Source organism: Saimiri boliviensis, chromosome 1 (assembly GCF_048565385.1).
Source record: "Saimiri boliviensis isolate mSaiBol1 chromosome 1, mSaiBol1.pri, whole genome shotgun sequence".
NCBI lineage: Eukaryota > Metazoa > Chordata > Mammalia > Primates > Cebidae > Saimiri > Saimiri boliviensis.
Window position 1 is genome coordinate 263481715 of NC_133449.1, and position 16261 is coordinate 263497975.

General features: G+C 33.0%; 1 protein-coding gene across 4 annotated transcripts in view; it reads left to right on the forward strand.

Moving 5' to 3' along the window:
- RICTOR (RPTOR independent companion of MTOR complex 2) overlaps positions 1–16261 on the forward strand; it is a 133267-nt gene that overhangs the window by 70207 nt on the left and 46799 nt on the right. For all 4 annotated transcript variants that reach the window (XM_039469947.2, XM_074386455.1, XM_074386467.1 and 1 more), the window contains exons 6-7: positions 4638–4701; positions 10117–10243. In XM_039469947.2, coding sequence (XP_039325881.1) covers positions 4638–4701; positions 10117–10243 — 191 coding nt within the window. The remainder of the gene's footprint in view (positions 1–4637; positions 4702–10116; positions 10244–16261) is intronic.

Sequence of the window (16261 nt, forward strand, 5' to 3'; positions counted from 1 at the left end):
CACTTGCTATTTTCAGTTTTTAGTTATATCCTTTCTGGTGTGGTTTTCATTGTGGGGTCTCACTGTGGCTTTAACTTGCGTTCCCTGATGAATGATGATGGTAAGCACATTTCATTTACTTGTTGAAAGTTTGCTTATCCTATCCTTTGCTCATTTGTAAACTGGATTATCTTTTTTGTTATGTAGCTATTCTTGATGTCTTCTGGATATGAGTCTTTATAGATATATGTATTGAAAATGTCTTCTTTCAGTTTGCCTTGCCTTATCTTTGAAAGCTTTGCCTTTTCACTCTTTTAATGGGTCTTTGATGAACAAAAGTTCATAATTAGTGAAAACCAAAATATTTTTTGGTCTGTTTGGAAGAGATCTATGCTTTCTTTTAAAGGTTTTATTCCTTTACACATGTTTAAGTCTTTGAACCATCTTATTTGATTTGATCTAATTTCATGGTTGTGTAAGGTATGACATAGATGTCAAGTCATGACTCATTTTTATCTTTATGAATATCCAATAAAATTACCACCTTTCATTAAAAACATTTTCATTTCTTGTCTAGATTTGTGTCATCTTTGTTGTAAATCGAATAGTTAAGTAGCAGTCTATTGCTGGGTTCTCTGACCTCATTAGTTGGTATATTTTTCTGTCCTGGCACCAGTTTCTCACTGTTTTAAGTACTGCAGTTCTAAAATATGTCTTGGTATCTGTTAATGTGAGTCTGATGTTGCTTCTTCAAGACTATCTTGACTAATCTGGGTTCTGTGTTTTCATATACATTTTAGTATAAGATAGTCCATATCCACATAACTTGCTGGGATTTTAGTAGGGGTTGCACTGATGCTCTAGATTAATTTGGGGTGAATTTACATCTTAATATTTAATTTTCTAAACATCTATTTATTGGAAATTTTGATTTCTGTCAGCAGTATTTTATAGTGTGTGTTTGTTTTTTTGTGGAGGTCCTGAACATATTCAGTTTATTCTAAGATATTTTTATGATAGTATTAATGTCATTTAAAACTTAGTCTTTTCTGTTTTTGCTACTAACATTAAAAAAATTAAGGGGCGATACTGACCTCTTATGTAGCAAACTTGCTAAATTTATTTTTTAATTCTGGTTGTTCTTAGATTACTTTGGATTTTTTGTGTATAAGCATTAATTACAGATTATGTCCATTTTATATCTTCTTTTCCAATCTTTATCTTTCTTTTTCTTGCCTTCCTGTGTGAGTTAGAATATTGCACTGAATAGGAATGATAATAATGGACAAGTTTGTTTTGATCTTGAACTAGGTGGAAAGCGTTGAGTATTTCACCATTATTTATACTTTCTGTAAGCTTTTACTAGTTTTTTTTTTTACATTTCTAGTTTGCATTCTTGAAATAAACACCACTATTCATGATGTATTGTCCTTTTTACATGTAACTGAATTTTATTTGCTAATATTTTATAGATTTTTGCTCCTATGTTTATGAGAGGTATTGAACTTTATTTTTCTATTCTTCTAAAAATCTTTGGTTTTAATATTGGGAGTATGTTTCATAAAACAACTAGGGAAATACGGGCGTGTTTTCATATTCTCTGGAAAATGTATGTAAGATACGTATTTTTTTTCTTTTGTTCCACATGATTAGAATTTGTTAATGGATCTGTCTGACTGGGGTTTTTTTTTTTCAGCATGTTTTAAAATGATAGACTCAGTTTTTTTTTTTCTCACCTATATAGTATGTTCTGACATTTCTTTTTCTTGTTTTAGCTTTTGAAACTTTGTTGTTACTTTCATATTTAGAATTGCTAAAATAATTAAGCCCAATTCATATTGGGCCTAATTCTTTTACAATTATAAAGTGACCCTCTGTATTTCTAGTAATAATTCTTTTATGAGGATTCATGTCATCTAATAATACATTACCACCTTTATTTTGCCTGGTGTTTGCATGGTATACCTTTTCCTATCTTTTTACTTTTTTTTTTTCTTTAAATTTAAGTGTCTTCCCTGTAAATATCATACTGGTTTTTTGTTTTTTTCTTTTTTTTTTTTTTAATATCTAGTTTGAGGAACTTTATCATCTTATTAGAGTATTTAAACTATTTATGTCTAGTGGTTTATTATGTGCATGATTTATGGACTTTGTCTACTGTAATTATTTGTATGTGTTTATGAGTTTGTTTTCTCATTACTAGCTTCCTAATACTGGAATTTGTTTGCTCTTTTGCTACTTGTATTCTATTTGTCACATATGTTCTTTGTTCTTGTATTTTTCCTTTTTTTGTTTCTTTTGAAATAACAAGTAATTTTTTTCCTCTTTTATTGTCTTGTCGATTAAGGCTTTTCTTTTTAGTAGTTGTCTTAGAGTTTGGAACATGTATCCTTGGTATATTAAGTTCTGCCAGTCATCTTTTGTCTGTAAATCCCTCTGTTTTGCCTTCATGTTCAAAGGCTGTTTTCACTACCACTTATTTATTTTTCAATGCTTCAATTACTGTCTTCTGGATTTCTTTCTTTTATTTTTTTTACAGTTGAACAGTAAGTAGCTTCTCTTGTTGCTTCTTTGGGCTATCTCTTTTTACCTCTGGCTGCTTTAAAGATTGTTTCCTTTGTTATATATTCTGCCCTATTGACTGGGACTCCCATCTGTACACATGTTGAATCTTTTCATTGTCCCATATTTCTGATGCCATTACTGTGGTTTTCAAACTTTTGTTGTGATGAATCTTTGTACTTCAGTGTGCCTGCTCTCTACTTATATTTATTAAAAATCTTCTACCCTGCTAGGAAATTACTCTCATGAATTCTTAATTTCAGTTATGATTTTTTATGATTTATTTTAGTTTTATTTAAAGATTTCAGGTCTCTGCTTTATTTCTTCTTTTCTTCTATTTAGCATATTAACCATAGTTATTTTGAAATGTTCCCCTCTGTCACCTCCAATATGTAAATCACCTGTGTTCTATTTGTAGTGCCATTTTCTTTTCTTAGTTTTTGGTTCTTGGTCCTGTTTTATACCATGCCTCATATTGTCTGATAGAATCTGAATATTGGTATTCAAAATGTTGGGGCTGGGCTTGGTGGCTCATGCCTGTAATTCTGGCACTTTGGGAGGCCAAGGCAGGCAGATCACTTGAGGCCAGGAGTTCAAGACCAGTCTGACCAACATGGCGAAACCTCATCTCTAGTAAATAAACAAAAATCAGCCAGGCATGGTGGCATGCACCTATAATCCCAGCTACTCAGGAGGCTGAGGCACCAGCTCTGTCTCAAAAACAAGAAAAAAAAAAAAATCCCCAAACAAACAAAAAAACAAAATTGTTGTCTCAGGATCATGTTATTTTCCTTTTAAGAGAGTTAAGTTTTATTCTAGAATGTTGGCTTATTACACTGATTCTGCTAAAGCTTAGATTTGCCTTTGCTCCTAGAAGTGGCTATTTGGGATCTCAAGTTACAGTGTAGATACTGAGCAGAATCTTTTTACCTTAACCAGTCTTGAACGTTAACCCAGATTTCTTAGAATACTGTGTTCCTGCTGAAATCTATACTCTGTTCCTTTGTTTTTTAGAGTGTAATTCTGGTTTTGCACAATGCAGATGTTGACAAGTGTCTTGGAGAGAGTTCTGCATGCAGATTTTAGTTCACTTCTGTTTTCTTCTCTCAGGGATTTTACCCCCCAACTGCCAGCTACTTTGGCTGTTCTGAAGATTAGACCTATGTCTTTTCAGGACAGCCAGATTTCTGCTTTTTGTTAGGACTCTGCCCATAAGGCCAGAGATTGACAAATGCACCCAGGGAAAAAGATTGGTTGAATGTGGAGCTACCTATGCTGCTTTTTTCAGAGATTATTCTTCATTGCCCTTTGAACAATTGTTTTATACTGTAAAGTTTTTTTTTAAAAAAACCTTTATGGTAGTTTTTGGCAGGATACTCAGGACCTTGCATCTCTATCATGGCCAGGAATGGAATTCTGTGTCCATTTATATTTTAATAGAATTGCCTTAGATTAATTGTATTCAGATAGAAGAAATGCTTTTTGAGTAGCAGACTATATTTAAAGCATTGATTAGAATAATGAACTGTCTAAATAAAACTTATTCTTCTACATAAATAAAAGATGTTCAAAATTGGATAATTTAATAGATTTTACACAGAAATGTCAGTTTGGTGATATTTGTTTGGACATCAATATTTGATGTGAATTCAGAATTCAAATTATATTTTGGTAAAATAGAATTTTTACGGATAGTGCCTAATTTAGCTTAAGCCCTGGTTAAAATCTGAATTAAATGAAAACAGCCTTGAACTATTGTTCTTTACAATTTTTATAAAATGTCTGAATTTTATCATGGATAAGTGAATTTTTTCAGTAGACTTTTTATACTTTATTTTTCTTTATAAATAGATGTAGTCTTATAAATTACTATTCTTTCCTGAGGTTTTAAAAGAAAAAAATTGGTCTTTTAAATGACAGATATTTATCACTAGAGATATTAGTTAATTAAATATATGCTAGTACTGAGAAATCATATACTAAAACTTTAATATACCATATTGACATTGTGAAAATGAGTGTCATCTAGCAGTATTATTATACAGAAAGTTGTTAACAGAATTTTATCAATGATTAATATTTTGTGTATTGTTTAGGTGCATTGACATACAACAGAGCAACGAGGTAGAGAGGACACAAGCACTTCGATTAGTCAGAAAGGTATGTTCTATGTGTGAGAGTAAAAGGCAAATACATGATTTTTATGTTTACATTTTAAAGTAAGACGTTTGTGAAATCTTTATTAAGATTAAAGACTAAACTTTTAAACATTTTTATTACAGTTATATATTAAATAAATTCATTAAACTTGGAGGCAAACATAAATATATTGTGAAATTCTATATGATTGGGTATAGCTAGGACATTATTTCTTATAAATTGTTTATTGTGAAGAATATTTCTTACTCCAACAGACATGTAAATGTAATTACCGCTTTGATAAGTTACTGGAGAGAGAGGATTGCTTGCTCCCCATCCTGGTTTTCTCTTAATTGCATTCTTAGAGTTAATACTATTAAATGGATGTCACAAATAGTTAGAAGTTCATCATTTTAAAGATGAATTTGGATACAGTCTGTGGGCAGTTGCAATAAATAATTCAGGCCCTTGTATAGGATAAAAGGTCATAGCCTAAACTCCCCAAGATTGAGTGTTAAGAACAAACCATAATGCTAATCTCCTGAGAGGCCTTCAGTGAGTGCTTTGTTGTTTTACTTCATACCCTAATGGTGGAAGGAAGAGAGTGAACTGAGAGTAAATTCGGTTGGGACTCAGCTTGAGTGAGATAAGTGTCATATTTCATCTTAATGTTTCATGAGAATCATGAAGTATATGTTTGTTTGCGTAAAGATATCTGAAAATATTTACCAGTTGAATTTTCTAGTTCTTTTTTTCCCCCCTTCCTTTCAATTCATTACGTGTTCCAAAATGGTATACTGTTCAGTTCCTGTGTTAGCGAGAGTTCCCTCTTTTTCCCTTTTCTTAAAATTGTCTACCTTGTAGTTAGTAATAGTACCCACAGGTGAGCATAGTACCCACAGGTGAACATGGAAAGGAACAAGCAAATGGATGTGTTGAGTCTTAAAAGCAGTGTGATATTCTACTAAGAATGATACTGGAGATAGATTAGGAGACTGTTGTTATAGGTGAACTGTTACACTAGGATTGTAATTTGACTTTTCAAATTCAGATTTAAAATATGTATTGTTTTTATTTATACAATTCTTCCTTCTTCTATGACTGAGAATTAAAGATAAAACAAAATTCGTTTTTGAAGAACCTAGAACTTTTTTTTTTTTATTATTTGGGTTATATATGTCAGTATTTATCATATTAGGAATGAAAATATGTATTAATATGTTTAACAAACACATTAAATACAAACAACATTCTTATGAAAACTGTATTTTTTTCTTTTTTCAATAGTTTTTGGGGAGCAGGTGGGTTTTGGTTACATGGATAACTTATTTAGTGGTGATTTCTGACATTTTTGTGTACATATCACCCAAGCAGTGTACACTGTACCCCATATGTAATCTTTTTATACTTCACCTCCTCCCAAACTCCCCCCACCTCCAGTCTCCAAAGTTCATTATGTCATTCTTATGCCTTTGCGTCCTCATAGTTTAGCTCCCACTTATAAGTAGGGAACATACAATATTTGGTTTTTTGTTCCTGAGTTAACTTGACTTAGAATAATGACCTCCAATTCCATCCAGTTGTTTTAAAGACATCATTTCAATTGCTTTTATGGCTGAATAATATTCCATAGTGTATATATAACACCACATTTTCTTTATCCACTCATTGGTTGATGGACACTTAAGAATGTCTGTATTTTCCAAAAAATAAAATTAATGAGAAGAGTGCTATTGTTTTAGAGGTTTGCAACTCTTCTTTAATTTTGTTTTGATATACAAGTCAGTTGGATTATCATATTTGCTTCCGTATTCAGTCTGTTGTGATTACACATGAGGTGGAGTCCCTGGAAAACTTTAATACACATTTGTGAGAAAATAAAGGTAAAAAGGACAAATAATGTCTTTTTGTTGCTATGCAGAATCTCTGAAAATATCTTAAGGACCCCCAGAATTTCCTGGTCTACATTTTGAGCATCACTGCTCTAGAGACTGCTGTTGGAAGAAAAGACAATTTCAAATGGATTCAGACAAATAAATTCAACTTGGGATTTTATAGTAAATGTTTTACTTTAATTTTGTATTTTTGCACAAGTTAAAATTGAATTTAAAGTAGCTCAGTTTTTAATTGCTTAAAAATAATTTCATAGCCCGTAACAAAAGTATCGTTTCATTTGGTTGTCTTCTTAGATGCAGAGTAGTTGACTCACATACATTTGTGAATCGTAGAAGAGGAAAATTGCTGGTATTTGGTAGGGGGATATAGGATCAGAGGAAGAATTGTGTCACAGAGCCTTTCCTTGGTTTAAGCTAAAAAGGTTCGAGTGAGAGCACATTTGCTAAACAAACAGTGGCCTCTATCGGCCAGAGAAACTATAATTTCATTAGTACTTTAAGTATCTGAAGCACACTTTTTTTTTAAGTACTGTAAAACCTTGGCAACTGTATGACAGGTTGAATATTTCTTATCCAAAGTGCTTGGGGCCTGAAGTATTTCCCATTTTGGATTTTTTTGGGGTTTTGGAATATTTTTGTATACAAGATAAGATCTTGTGAATGAGACCTAAATCTAAACACAGAATTTATTTGTGTTTCATATACACTTTGTACACATATCTTAAAGATAATGTTGTATAATATTTTTAAGACTTTTGTGAGTGAAACAAAGTTTATATACATTGAGTCATCAGAAAGCAAAGTTATCAGATGCTGAATTTCCTACTTCTGGCATCATGTCAGTTCAAAAAGTTTTTGATTTTGGAGCATTTTGGATTTTCAGATTAGGGATGCTCAACCTACAGTAGAAAATAATGTTTAATACTATAATTACTATATCACTGAGTTTTTTTCTTTGTATGCATTCCAAAAAGTCTTAAAATTTGTTATAAAAATATTAGTCTATTATATCTTAAAGGATAAGGAAAAACATTTTTTGCTTTAGGATAACTTACACTATAATTAAGGAATTCTTATGTTACTTTTTCTTATTTTACCCATCTCATTCATTTGGAAATTTTCTGTCTTTCTGCTGTTTTCTTTTCCATGTTTTTAATTTTTTCTTTCTGTCTCCCCCTTCGAATGCAGGCAGCTCTTTTCTGGCTTTATCTCTCTCATTTTTAGTGTAATTTTTCTGCTAGTCAGTTGTTACTGTTCTTTTCCTAATGTTATTTAAATTCTACCTGTTGCCCACTTAATTTGAGCTGTCATTTTCTTCATATATAATTTTTTAATTCATGTAATAAAGAATTCCACAAACATTTTACATTTGAAAGAGATTTATTGGGTGGAATCACATGCCCTTGTTACATAGCAAGATAGTGGCAAAGCCAGAGCAAGAACCCTCGTCTCCGAGATTTCCACACCCACATTGACCCATGAGTTTTAAGTACAACTTGCCTACTTTGGCCTTCAGAGCCCAGTTTTGGTCCAACCAACCATTTCTATCTGTCATGTCTTATGCCACCGTGTGTAGACAGACTACCCACCACTGCCACCATAATTATTACTTCCTTCCTACTCTTCATTTCTAGCCCTTCTCACCTTACGTCGGTCTTCTAGTCTCAGCTCAAATATTAGATATTTCTCTTAGATAACTCAGTGCTTCTCTAATTCCTTGTGTCAGTTCCACAAATTTATTACCTAGTCATGGTCTTTAATTTGTTTTATATGTCTGTCCTGTCATGCCAGAAAGATTACTGAATTTTACAGTTTTAACACTGACAGCATTCTATGGCTTCTCCATTATGGAGCATTCATTGATTTATGAGGAAAGCATTCTCTGATTTACACACAATTTAAGAGTTTCTTTGCATGTATTTCCCTGGAAATAAGAGTAATTTTATTTGTAAAAATTTTATGTATCTGTTTCATAGCACAATCTGTTAAATTAAGTAAGTATATGTTTAGTGGACACATCTAGAATTTTATACTGGAAACTCTGGAAATCATTTGTTCATACATGTCTTCATTTTACAAATGAGGAAACTGAGGCACAGAGGATTGGTTTATTCAAGGTAACATAGTTTATTAATAGTAGACTTAATTCTAAAAACCATTTTGCCTGTTTTTTTAGCCAGCTCTTTACAGAATATATTACATGCATTTTGCTGCTTGGAGAAATCAAGCTCCATAGAATAATAATAAATCAGAAAGTATTAAGAGATTAATGTCATATCAGAATTCTTTCACCAGAAAGATCAATTTCCTATACCTCCTTCCTTCTCCCTTTCTTTTTCTTTTTCAATTAATTGAAAAAGAACTGACTTAGAAATGAATATGAATGCTTTTGTAGATTCAACAGTTATTGGAAATGTATTTGTTTTATGGTTGTAGAACTGTATAATTTCAGGTGAACTTTGTAATGTGACTTAATGATGCTTAAATGACATAAACCGTTTATAGCTACTTAAACAGATCTTTCTTTTGATTCTGTGTAAGACTTAACTGTGTATCTTTCATTTACTTATATTGCATCCTCTAATTGTTTTATCTCACAAGTTTTGTTTTTTCAACAGGACAGTAAATCCAGTGGCATCTGGATTAGATTAATTTTCTCTAATATTTTATTACCACACAAACAAAAGAAAATATTTTATTTCCATTCCAGGAACCTGCTATTTTGAAATTCTTAATTTGCAAAATAATCTTTATTTATGCAACAATAATTAACTATGTAATTTTCTTTATGTTTTCCAAATCAAAGACATATGTTACCGATTTTCAATATTCCAAATATGTTATTGACACTTAGACCTTTCATTTAATGTGAGCTTCATACACAATTTTATTACATAATATTTCCATCAGGATTTCCATCAGGATTTTTTAAATATTAAAAATAAATTTAGATTATGAACTCTGCTTTCTTTTATAGCAACAAGTAATTGATGGGGAAAGTAACTAGAGAGGAAGGATATCATTAGATATCTATTGCAGTAGTCTGAGTGAGAGTGAGGGCCCAAGTCAAACAATTAATTTGATGAGGAGAGGGAGTAAAGATAAAGATGTTATTGAAGTAAATTGGTAGGATTTGGTGATGATGGTATATGGAGAAATAGGATTGTATTAGTACAGCAGTATATTGACTACTATTGTCACCCCTGGTTTACCTTACCTAGAGACTGAAAAACTGTTTTAAGTTTTAGTCTCTATTCTACAGTAATTTAAAATCTCAGAACATTTGGTCAACGAATTTATAGTCTGTACTGCTAGAAAAAAATTTAACAAATTTTCCGTGGTAACAGCTATTAACATTTGTTATGTCAATTATTAGTTGTATTAATCTTTTTAAATACTCAGAAGAAGCAGAAGATTAAAATTGGTGCCTAGATCTTATTCTGGATCTTATTCTGTGTTATTAACTACCTCAGTCTGAACAAAATAGGTTTAAGAAATGTGTTACTAAAGTAACTTCTTTTTCTGATTCCTTCTGTTACAGATGATTACTGTGAATGCTTCCTTGTTTCCTAGTTCTGTAACCAACTCGTTAATTGCAGTTGGAAATGATGGACTTCAAGAAAGAGACAGAATGGTCCGAGCATGCATTGCCATTATCTGTGAACTAGGTCAGAATTTTCTTCAAGTAATAAAAATGTAACATTTTATAAAGGGTATATAACTACACACATACACACATTTTATTATACTTTAAGTTCTGGGATGTATGTGCAGAATTTGCAGGTTTGTTATATTGGTATACATGTGCCATGGTAGTTTGTTGCACCCATTAACCCATCATCTACATTAGATATTTCTCCTTATCCTATCTCTCCCCTAGTCCCCCACCCACCTACAGGCCCCAGTATGTGATGTTCCCCTCCCCGTGTCCATGTGCTCTCATTGTTCCGCTCCCACTTACGAGTGAGAATATTTGGTGTCTGGGTTTCTTTTTCTGTGTTAATTTGCTGAGAATGACGGTTTCCACCTTCATCCATGTCCTTATGTCCCTGCAAAGGACATGAACTCATCCTTTTTGTGGCTGCATAATATTCCATGCTATGTATGTGCCACATTTTCTTCATCTACTCTATCATTGATGGGCATTTGGGTTGGTTCCAAGTCTTTGCTATTGTGAATAGTGCTGTAATAAACATACGTATGCATGTGTCTTTATGGTAGAACTATTTATAATCCTTTGGGTGCATACCCAGTAATGGGATTGCTGGGTCAAATGGTATTTCTGTTTCTAGATCCTTGAGGAATGACAACACTGTCTTCCACAGTTTACACTCCCACCAACAGTGTAAACGCATTCCTATTTCTCCACATTGTCTCTAGCACCTGTTGTTTCCTGACTTTGTAATGATCACCGTTCTAACTGGCTTGAGATGGTATCTCATTGTGGTTTTGATTTGCATTCTCTAATGACCAGTGATGATGAGCTTTTTTCATGTTTGTTGGCCACATACATGTCTTCTTTTGAGAAGTGTTTGTTCATATCCTTTGCCTACTTTTTGTTGGGGTTGTTTTTTCTTGTAAATTTGTTTACATTCTTTGTAGATTTTGGATATTAGCCCTTTGTCTGATGGATAGATTGCAGAATTTTTTTCCCATTCCATAGGTTGCCTGTTCACTCTGATGATAGTTTCTTTTGCTGTGCAGAAGCCTTTTAGTTTAATTAGATCCCATTTGTCAATTTTGGCCTTTGTTGCTATTGCTTTTGATGTTTTAGTAATGAAGTCTTTGCTCATGCCTATGTCTTGAATGGTATTGCCTATGTTTTCTTCTAGAGATGTTATGGTTTTAGGTTTTACATTGAAGTCTTTAATCCATCTTGAGTTCCTTTTTGTGTAAGGTGTGAGAAACGAGTCCAGTTTCAGTTTTCTGCATATGGCTAGCCAGTTTCCCCCATACCATTCCTTTCCCCATTGCTTGTTTTTGTCAGGTTTGTCAAAGATCAGATGGTTGTAGATGAGTGGTGTTATTCTGATGCCTCTCTTGTGTTCCATTGGTCAATATCTCTGTTTTTTTTTTTTTTTTTACCAGTATCATCCTGTTTTGGTTACTGTAGCCTTGTAGTATAGTTTGAAGTCAGGTAGCATGATGCCTCCAGCTTTGTTCTTTTTGCTTAGGATTGTTTTGGCTATACGGGCTTTTATATGGTTCCATGAAATTTAAAGTAGTTTTTTTGTAATTTTCTGAAGAAAGTCAGTGGTAGCTTGCTGGGGATAACATTGACTCTATAGATTACTTTGGGCAGTATGGCTATTTTCACGATATTGATTGTTCCTATCCATGAGTATAGAATGTTTTTCCTTTTGTTTGTGTCTTTTTCTTATTTTCTTGAGCAGTGGTTTGTAGTTCTCCGTGAAGATGTCCTTAACAACCCTTGTAAGTTGTATTCCTGTTATTTTATTCTCTTTGTAGCAACTGTGAATGAGAATTCGCTCATGATTTGGCTTTCTGATTGTTTATTATTGGTATGTAGGAATACTTAGGATTTTTGCACTTTGATTTTGTATCTGGTGACTTTGCTGAAGTTGCTTATGCTTAAGGATATTTTGGGCTGAGGCGATGGGGATTTCTAAGGAGACCTGTCTCACATGCAAAGACACACATAGGCTCAAAATAAAGGTATAAAATCTGTTTTATCAGAGACTAAAATTGCAACATATGCTTTTTCTTGCCTTCCATTTGCTTGGTAAGCAAGGAATATTTCCAGGCAAATGGAAAGCAAGAAAAAGCATGGGTTGCAATTCTTGTCTCTGATAAAACAGATTTTAAACCAACAAAGAACAAAAATGACAAGGGCATTACATAATGGTAAAGGGATCAGTGCAACAAGAAGAACTAACTATCCTACATATATATGCACACAATACCGGGGCACCCAGATTCATAAAGCAAGTTCTTAGAGACCTACATAGAGACAAACTCCCACACAGTAATAGTGGGAAACTGTAACACCCCACTGTCAATATTAGATCAACAAAACAGAAAATTAACAAGGATGTTTAGGACTTGCACTCAGCTCTGGTACAAGCGGACCAAACAGACATCTACAGAGATCTCCACCCCAAATCAACAGAATATATATTCTTCTCAGCACCACACTGCACTTATTATAAAATTGATCACTTATTTGGAAGTAAAACACTCCTCAGCAAATGCAAAAGAACAGAAATCATAATAGTCTCTCAAACCACAGTGTAATCAAATTAGGACTCAGAATTAAGAAACTTACTCAAAACTGCACAACTGCATGGAAACTGAACAACCTGCTTCTGAAAAACTACTGGGTAATAATGAAATTAAGGCAGAAATAAATAAGTATTTTGAAACCAGTGAGAACAAAGACACAATGTACCAGAATCTCTGGGACACAGCCAAAGCAGTGTTTAGAGGGAAATTGATAGCACTAAATACCCACAGGAGAAAGTAGGAAAGATCTAAAATTGACACCCTAATATCACAATTAAAAGAACTAGAGAAGCAAGAGCAAATAAATTCACAAGCTAACAGAAGATAGGAAATCACTAAGATCAAAGCAGAAATGAAAGAGGTATAGACAAGAAAAGCCCTTCAAAAAAATCAGTGAATCCAGGAGCTGGCTTTTTGAAAAGATTAACAAAATAGATAAACTGCTAGCCAGACAGACTAATAAAGAAGAAAAGAGAGAAGAACCATAGAAACACAAAAATTGATAAAGGGGATATCATCACTGATCCCACAGAACTAAAAACTAGCATCAGAGAATACTATAAACACCTCTATGCAAATAACCTAGAAAATCCAGAAGAAAGTGATAAATCTTTGGAGACATATACCCTCCCAAGACTAAACCAGGAAGAAGTCAAATCCCTGAATAGACCAATAACAGTTTCTGAAATTGAGGCAGTAATTAATAGCCTATCAATCAAAAAAAGCCCAGGACCAGATGAAATCACAGCCAGGTTCTACCAGAGGTACAAAGAGGAGCTGGTACCATTCCCTCTGAGACTATTCCAAATAATAGAAAAAGAGGGACTCCTCCCTAACTCATTTTAGGAGGCCAGCATCATCCTGATACCAAAACCTGGTAGAGACACAACTAAAAAAGAAAATGTAAGGCCAGTATCTCTGATGAACATTGATGTGAAAATTCTCAATAAAATACTGGCAAACTGAATCCAGCAGCACATCAGAAAGCTTTTCTACCATGATCAGTCGACTACATCCCTGCGATGTGCAGGACTGGTTCAACATACGCAGATCAGTAAACATAATCCATTACATAAACAGAACCAATGACAAAAACCACATGATTATCTCAATAGATAAAGAAAAGGCCTTTGATAAAATTCAACACCCCTTTATGCTACAAACTCTTAATAAACTAGGTATTGGTGGAATGTATCTCAATAATAAGAGCTATTTATGACAATTCCACAGCCAGTATACTGAATGGCAAAACCTGGAAGCATTCCCTTTGAAAACTGGCACAAGACAAGGATGCCCTCTCTCACTTCTCCTATTCAACATAGTGTTGGAAGTTCTGGCTAGGACAATTAGGCAAAAGAAAGAAATAAGGGGTTTTCAGATAAGAAGAGAGGAAGTCAAATTGTCTCTACAGCTGACATGATTGGATATATGACATTTTTAAGGCCTTTAATACATGAATTATTTAGGTATAAAAATAGAAAAAAGTAGTACATTTCTGATAGGGAAGTAGAGAACTTGTTATTTAACAAAGAATTTCAGTGTGACATTTCTATAAATTTTGAACTTGTATTCATCATTAAATTTAGTATAGAAATTGTCTAAATTCTAGTACTATTATGTAATAGAATCTACTAAAGTCTGGCTCGCTAACATTAATTATTCTGTATGTTTGTATTAGTTCCTTTTCACACTACTATGAAGGACTACCTGAGACTGGGTAATTTATGAAGTAAAAAGGTTTAATTGACTCAGAGTTCTGCAGGACTTGGGAGACCTCAGGAAACTTACAATCGTGACAGAAGGTGAAGGAAGTGAGGCATGTCTTACATGGCAGCAGGAGAAAGAGTGAAGGGGAAGTGCCACTTTTAAACCGTCAAATCTTGTGAGAACTCACTCACTATCATGAAAACAGCATGGGGAAAACCGCCCTGCAATCCAGTCACCTCCCACTGGGTCCCTCCCTTGACACATGTATCCTATAATTTGAGGTGAAATTTGGATGGGGACACAGCCATACCAGTTTTGATGTGGGTTAAAAATGGTAAACAATCCACTATGCATTAAAAAATGAAGTCTAAGTGCAAAAACATGAAAGGGCTAAAAAGGGAAAAAAACGGGGGCCCAGTGGGCAGCATTCATGAATATTTTTCTGATTATTGGAAGGAAAAGGAGTTTTGAGTTGTCAAAAGAAATCACACAGGGATTTTAGAAGCTATTAGGTTTTACTATAAGGAGTCAAGAAAACAAGCAGTGCCAAAACAATCCAATAAAAAAGTAAATGTAACAAGTAAATTAAGTATTTATATAGAAACCAGTAGGAAAACAAATACAGTTGGCCCCTTGTATCCACAGGTTTCATATCCATGGATTCAACCATCTGCAGTTCTAAAACATTCAGAGGAAAGAAAAAGTACACATTTTAAAATACAGTATAACCATTTACATAGAGTTTACATTGTAGGGTATTATAAGTAATCTAGAGGTGATTTAAAGTATATGAGAGAATGTGGGTAGGTTATATGTAAATACTATCCCTTTTATATAAACGACTTGAGCATCTGAGAATTTTGGTATCATATGGGGCTGTGGAACCATTTCCCTGTGGATACAGACTGATGACTGTAATTCTCAAAGAAATGCATGGCTAAACAACATATTTTGAAAGTTCAGTCTCACTTATTATCAAAGAAATATAATTTTAAGTGATAAGAAAAGGTATTTTTTTCACCACCTAAAGTAGGACTGGTGTTGGTTATATTCCCTTTTAAGATAAATGATAACAAAAGTTTAAGCTAAAAAAAAAAAGAGAACCAAAACCTACCATTGAGGATTTAAAATAGTGACCACAATGCCTGTTGAGTCAGAACTGTGATTAAGGAAATTTAAAAATAAAAATAAAACTTGACTGTGCACCAGTCTGTAGGACTGCCTGGTTACCTGGAGAGCTATCTCAGTTAATTTTTCGTCATAAAGCACATTATAATTAAGCAGAAAATAAGTGAGTGAATCATTATAACTCAAGAAATACCAAAAGAAGAAGAAGAAAAATAAAATTCCATGTTAAGCAGATGGAGAAAAACCAATAAAATTAAAAGTCTTAATTAGTGAACAAGATAGATTATGTAATCTAAATTGTTAATTGGATGAAGAAAGTAAAATCCACAAATGTTTGGAAAACTCAAAGGTTAGAAATAAAAAAGATTAATAAATGAGGAAGAGAATAGTTTTTATATGTATTTGGAAATTTAATAAAATTAATGGATTTTCAGGATAAATTTTAATTTCCAGTTACAAATTATAAAGTATGAATAGTTCAAAAGCTGTAGAAGTATTTGAAAATATTGATGAAATAATTGCCTCCAAAAAATGCATCCAGGTATTTTTGTTTTAAAAAAACAACAGGTAATTAGTGTAATCTGATTTAAAGCATTAAAAAGTTAGAA